At 45.3% G+C, this 6,431-nt stretch overlaps 2 protein-coding genes across 2 annotated transcripts; both read right to left on the minus strand.

Moving 5' to 3' along the window:
- Positions 1–592: 592 nt before the first annotated feature.
- Positions 593–2,250, minus strand: CSUI_011241 (uncharacterized protein; the record flags this gene model as incomplete). The annotated part of the gene is made up of 2 exons (XM_068071342.1): positions 593–1,829; positions 2,243–2,250. The coding sequence occupies 2 exons, from the start codon at positions 2,248–2,250 to the stop codon at positions 593–595; spliced, it is 1,245 nt and encodes a 414-aa protein (XP_067916681.1).
- A 390-nt stretch (positions 2,251–2,640) lies between these two features.
- Positions 2,641–6,400, minus strand: CSUI_011242 (mitochondrial import inner membrane translocase subunit; the record flags this gene model as incomplete). The annotated part of the gene is made up of 2 exons (XM_068071343.1): positions 6,113–6,400; positions 2,641–2,738 (listed from the first exon to the last, which is right to left on the minus strand). The coding sequence occupies exons 1-2, from the start codon at positions 6,330–6,332 to the stop codon at positions 2,641–2,643; spliced, it is 318 nt and encodes a 105-aa protein (XP_067916682.1). The 5' UTR covers positions 6,333–6,400.
- Positions 6,401–6,431: the final 31 nt, after the last annotated feature.

The following is a 6,431-nucleotide window of genomic DNA, read 5'->3' on the forward strand; positions in this document are numbered from 1 at the left end:
CCCATGCCAAAGGCTCCTCCTAAGTCCTCGAGAATTCTCCCTGGACATGGCTCCCTAGTTAGATCATGGCGATGTGGCGACATCGTGAGAAAAGAAAGAAGAACAGACGAAAGAATGAAAAGAAAAGAAGAAAAGAAGGTCGCCGGCGTGGGTTGGAAGGGAAGACCGTGTAGGGAGGAAGAACAATGTGGAGAAAAAAGAAGCGGAGATTCAGGTGTATGTACAGACACCCGGAATATGGATGGGTTCTGCGTGTGTGCGGATAGTTTTCGAGAGAGGAGGGAAGTCTTCTTCTGCTGTTTCAAAGAGAGAAGAGATTGAAGAAAAGAAGGAACAACACAAATAAGGAGACGGAAGGATAGAAGGGGAGAAAAGGATGAAATCTCAAGAGTGGATGGATGACGTCAAGGTGGAAGGAGAATCTCTGCCCTGAATGGGAGAGATCTGAAGAAGATGTCTAACTTCTGGTCTGTCTGTTTCTGTGCGCTGAAAGATAAGAAGAAATGCTTTTCTCTCACGTTTCTTTCACAAGTCTGCTACGTACACGAAATGACATATCTCCAAGGAAAGAAAGAAGGGAGTGGTATTCTACTCAAGACGAGGGGGGCAGGGAATGTCTCTTCTTTTCCTCTTCTGCTAAACAGGTAAGAACAGCTTCACGGATTTCAGGTGTATGTACACGCAACTTGGAAACGACTTTACCATTTACTGTTATGACGGGAATGAATTCGCGAAGACGAGAAGATGAAGATAAGACTATCCTCTCATCTAAAGAAAGCTCAGAAATGTCCCCCTTTCCTTGATTGAGAGAATAAGAATCTTCCCTCCCCGCTGCTGCTCTTGTCCTAAGTTCGGAGTGATTTGATAGGTTAAAAAGTTCGATGAGCACCCCCTGGCTCTCCCTTGCTGACGAAGAAGAAGATGCGGTAGCCGACTGAGAAGAAGGAGGAAAGGATGGAGACGGCAGTGGGTCTTTGTATATTGCAACAGAGGAAGAGAGAGCTCTTATAGGAGAAACAATGTTTCTGTTGAGGAGATGAAGCTTTTCTTTGGACGAGGGAGAAAGAGAAGAATCTTTCAACACGTCGTGATGCGAGATGCGGAAAGAAGGGGAGATGACAGGAACAATGGTATATGAGAGATCAAGAGCGGACAAGAGACGCGTAATATGAAATAATGCCTTCTCGCACAAGGTACAGCCGTCTGAGGTGTAGATACAGATAATACATGGAGAGAAATAGGGATCTGTCGATGTCTCCTTTCCTTTTGTGCAAAAAGCCCTCCGCCCCACATGTCTCGATGGTGAAAAAGATGTAGAAGGAAGAGAGAAACGACCCACTCTTGCAGAAGAGAAGAAAAGACACCCTGATCTTTCTTTTCGAGAGAACGGCAAGGGAGAACAAAGAGAAGAAGAAAAAGGATTAAGAAAATCGATCTGATGTGAAGGAAGAGAAGAAAACGCAGAAGAAACGAGAATCGACTTCGATCCAAGAGAAAAGAGAGATGGTGTGAGAGGAGGAGGAGGAAGGGAAGATCTCAAAGGGAGTGCAAAAACGGAATGAAGAGACAGAGAAGAAAAAGAAGAAAGAGGTGACATGAGGAAGGGAAGGAGGTTTGACGGAGAAAGAAAAAAAAGAAAGTCAAGTAGAAGAAAAGCAGAAGAACACCATGAAGAGGCAAGAGTAGTAGGAGCAGGAGGAGGCGGAGCGACGCGGCAGGTCGTCGTTAGTGAACAAGGGAGAGGCGGGAGGATTTGGGGGAGGAAAAATCCCCGAGGGAAGAAAGGAGAGAAGCATTTCAGGTGTACACACACTAGAGAAGAAGCAAGGCTGCAGAAGAAGAAGAAGAAAAGAAAAATAGACACGAGAAAAGCAGAAGAGCACGAAAAGAACGATGAGATCCCCCCTGCAAGAAGAACAAGAAGAACATTCCCAGGCGAGGGAGGAGGATTGAGCGGACCAACACACTCCGACGCTCCTTAGGCTGTATCTCCTCTATCTCCGGCTCGTCCGCTAGAGAAGGATGACACCATCAAGAAAGCTTCAAGATTGATCGAAGGAAAGAACACGAAGGAGGTGTTAAAAGGGATTGCTGGAAAAAAAAACGAGACCGGAAGACGTGGCAAAGAAGGAGAACAAGGAGAAAGAGAGTGAGTGAGTTGAAATACGAGGGAGGTGCTACTGTGCGTTCCTTTGGAAAGGGCACTTGAAGGGAGAAGAAACGGACGCTTCAGGATCCATACACAGCCATTCTTCTTCATGTTTGACTCCCTCTTTCTGTCTTTTCATGTCTTCCAAGATAGAGTGAGATGAATAAATAGATCAAGAGCAGAAGAAAGTAGAAAAAGCCAATAGAATAGCGCTGTATGATATAGATGGGTGTCATACCTGTCTGTGTGCCTTGTGTGTGTGTGAGGATTCTATTTTAGCACTTGGGAGTAGTGTCTCTCTCCTCATGAGCCACTCGCTGATCTTCTCACTGCCCCGTCATGACATGCATCTGTAGCGCTGTTCTATTGTCTTTCTGGACTTTCTTTTGCTGTTGATCTATTCATTCGTGTCTGTAATGTGACTCTTTCTCCAAGGTTCTTACACAAAGTCTTTACTTGAACACATGGCCTTTGCAAGGGTCTCCTGACAGTTATTTCGCCTCGAAGGTCTGGAGATCGGAAATGCGTCCACGGGCATTCGCTCCCAAGTCCCATGGTGTATGATAGGGAGGAATGAGGTGTAGATACACTGCAAAAAAGAGAAGAGAAAAGAAGATCACATTCCTTTTCCCTCAATGTCCTCCGTGTCTGCTTTTGTCAGTAACGTTTTGACAGATGAGAATTCTTCTCCCGGGTCGCGGATGAGACCCTTTGTTTCATTTCTATTCTGCATTCTACGTCCAACGGGTTTGTAAAATCTAACTCAAAGACTGTCATGTGTATACATTGCATTCGCATGGCCAAGTGACAACATACCAAGGGAGTGTATATACACTCTATCATGTTCAAACCATCACCCGTCAATCGTGGGGAGAGAGAGAAAAACGAACCTGTAAGGAGTGTAACTACACATCGTCATTTGACGACGGGGGAAGACGACTATCTCGTGTACTAGAGGCTTACATTCAGTGACTTTTTCTCGAAGCGAGGAAAAGCGGAGGAGTCCCCCTACTTGCAGATCTTGTGGTATGGAGTTATTTCTGTTTATGAAGGGGGGGCATGTGCTTCGAGCTTCCAATGTCTCTCATGAGAGAGAACCGATTGTCCCTCAACGTGACATCTCCAGTAGACTAAGTTACTTAAAGGCAAGGCATATCGGAGCATACACACAGTCTTTCTATGGCAAGAAACAAAGATTTACCCTCCCTCCCTGGCACCCTCTGCTCTGAGCAGATTCCTCTTGAGCGTATGAACCGGGGGTCCCAAGTCTTTGTCTGAATGCAATCTACCCTCTCCTCTGTAGTAGTGATACACGCAGTGTTTCTTTCTGGAAGGAAGGAAGGATGGTGTGAACAACCCTCTACGATGCACCCTATGGACAGCAGCTGAAATAGCCGCTAAGCAAATCTTCTCAGTTCCTCTTCCAGTACGGAAACTCCTAAGGTGCAGATACACCTGAGAAGTAGGGTAGATGTTATGGTGTATTGGGACGGGATTCGATTTTCATGGAGAGATGTTTTATCTCGGCTCTATTTTCCCGCTAATGGGGAGTGGACGCCTCCATGTTGTGTCAGAAGCTGAGGGAAAGCCAGCAACTGGGTGAAGGATTTAAGCTGTGTAAGCCACTCTCGCCCAGATGATCTTTCATACCGGACTTCGAGTTCACATCAATCCTTTGACATCTGAGAAACGACCCGTCCTGTATGAAAGCCCTGCAGAGATGAATTTAGTTCTCTTTGTAGTTTGAGAGATAGGGCGCCGACGGGACCACTCCATTCCTAAGGTACTCTCCATTCGTGCTATCTCTATGTACCTACACAGCGGAGAGAAAGTCTCTTTTTTGAAGACAAAGACAAAAAGTGCTGGAGCTCGGTGGGCTTGTCATCAAAACTTCATTAGACGGCAACCGTACTGAAGAGGAAAAATCGTTAGCCTCGCGTCGCCGTTCTTTCTCTTTCCTCCTTAGTACTTCAAGTAGACTTCCGCCTCCTTATTGAAAAGAATCATTCATTAAGTTGCTTCTTCCTCTGCATCACTGTGCTATCTATCGATCGTATATAGCAAAGGTGTGGGTGTATACACGAGTACATCTACTCCCTCACAGGACGGCTACCACTCTTGGACTCTCTATTTGTGTATACATATAATACACGTATATAACAGGAGCTAGATCTAAGCACCTCTGCATTCACATATCATGAAATCTCCCTTCAATTCGATCTTTTGACGTAGCACGTCTTCCTCCTCCTATTTCGCCTTCTTCTCTCTCTCCGCCTCTTTTGATGCCTTCAGTTCTATCACTCCCAAAGTCTCGGTCTTCACTTCCATGACAAGCTTGCGTATGTCTGTACATGCTATCTCTCCTAGAGATGGTGAGGGAGAGCTCTATGGCATATCTAGCCTCTTTTAAGCACCTTCCTCCCTCTCTTCTTTCCGTAAACACAGGCTCTTCGCCTTCACGACCATAAGCTCCCGATGAGGAGTCGAGGAGCCTAGGCCTCGATCGTTGAAGAATTTACTTTCCCTTTTCTTGTTTATTCTGTTTTCTCTTCGTTCGTTCAAGACTCACGTTTCCGTCTCTTGGAGAGAGCGAGACATCGTGTAAGTGACTCCTTGGTCAAGGGAGGAGAAAAGACGGCAGAAAACGAAGAGGGAGAGGTGAAGAGGGACACTTACAAGAATGTAAACTTCATTGTGCATATGTATACATCTGATAGGAGAAGTATTAGGAGTGAGTGTATAGTTCTTCTTGTGTATTTAGTCTTCCTACTGTATGAAACCCTCTTCTTCTTCTCCGGAGAAAAAAGCATAAGAATCATCTACACGTAGATATGTATAGATACACAGACAGGGCAATTACGTAAGCCCTTTCTTTCTCGCCTCTTCTATTATTCTCTTTGACGTAGCTAACCACCGAAGTAAGCAAAAAGCCTCGATTCTCCCACCAAAGTAGACGTTACCAGGATGGCCTAGACACGGCAATCCTTGGCTATGAAACAAAGAAAGCAATTCAAGTGCTTTGACGGGTTCGAAAGCGAGACGTCTCTTTCTCAGTAAAGGAAGAAGATGACGTCCACCTATTCCTAGATCTTGAGACAAGGAAGATATACATCATCTCCCAATCCTACATCGTGTGTGTCTCATGAGGAGAACTTGAACGGAGGTCCTATCTTTAACAAGAAGGCGCTCTCACCCTTCTCCACTTGGCCTGGTATATGCCTTCCACCCACTTCTTCTGCGTGTCCTTTTAGATAGAGATTTGGGTATATCATAAGGATGTATACATCTATGTGTATGTATAGATAGAAAGATAAGGGAAGGAAACATACCTGTCACACTAGGCCGTACGACGGACAGAGAAAGCGATTCTTGCCCGTGGTGTGGTCAAGAGACTCATACATCAGGAAGAAGAAGTTAAGACTGTCTGTAGACGAAGAAATAATTCTTTTACTCGAATGCATAACCCCTTCAAAAGAAATCTCTCTGTAGCATTATCGAGTCAATTTCTCACAGCATGCAGCCACACCAGTCAAGGGGCATATCTTATACTCCCTTGCATCATCCAGCCCATAAGCTTAACGGACTTCGAAGTGACAAATATACAGGATAGACTCGATAGACTGTAGTACGTCTTCCATACAAAATGAATCCAGTTCGAGGCACCCCGCTCACATGGATACACATGCAGAGCTCGTCAAATAGGTATGGATCGGCTATGACCCATGGACATCGAGAGTCAAGAGAATCCTATGCTGCAATTCTCTTATGTCTCTCCTTTCACTCTATGACCGACTAGGACTAGCATGTATGTATGTGTATGTATGTACATACTGCATACATACGCGTACAGACATGCACACATACGTTTCAGTCGATAGTTGTTCATAGGGTTGAAGGACATACATAGAGAACTGCAGCAGATGTATGTATATTAGTGGTTTGGACGTTGGAGCTCAATGATACCTAAGAGTAAACCGCCTATGAAAGCATTTGTGGCACAGCTTCTCCATCCGCTTCTCATACTAAGAGCTCCACCTGTGAGAGCTCCGCTAAGGATGGGATTCCAGCTATCTTCCTTTCCATGTCTCAAATAGATAAGAGAACAATCGAACGTCGCATATAAGCCGCCCCATACAGCAAAGGATGATCCAACGATCGGAGACTTCATTGAACCTGCCAGCATGCCTCCTGAGAACTTCTCATACTTAGGTGAGTTTCTCCATCCTTTAGCAAAGTTCCACAGAAATCCACCTAAGGCCCCCATGCCAAAGGCTCCTCCTAA

This window comes from Cystoisospora suis, assembly GCF_002600585.1.
Source record: "Cystoisospora suis strain Wien I chromosome Unknown contig_10347, whole genome shotgun sequence".
In the NCBI taxonomy this organism is placed as follows: domain Eukaryota; phylum Apicomplexa; class Conoidasida; order Eucoccidiorida; family Sarcocystidae; genus Cystoisospora; species Cystoisospora suis.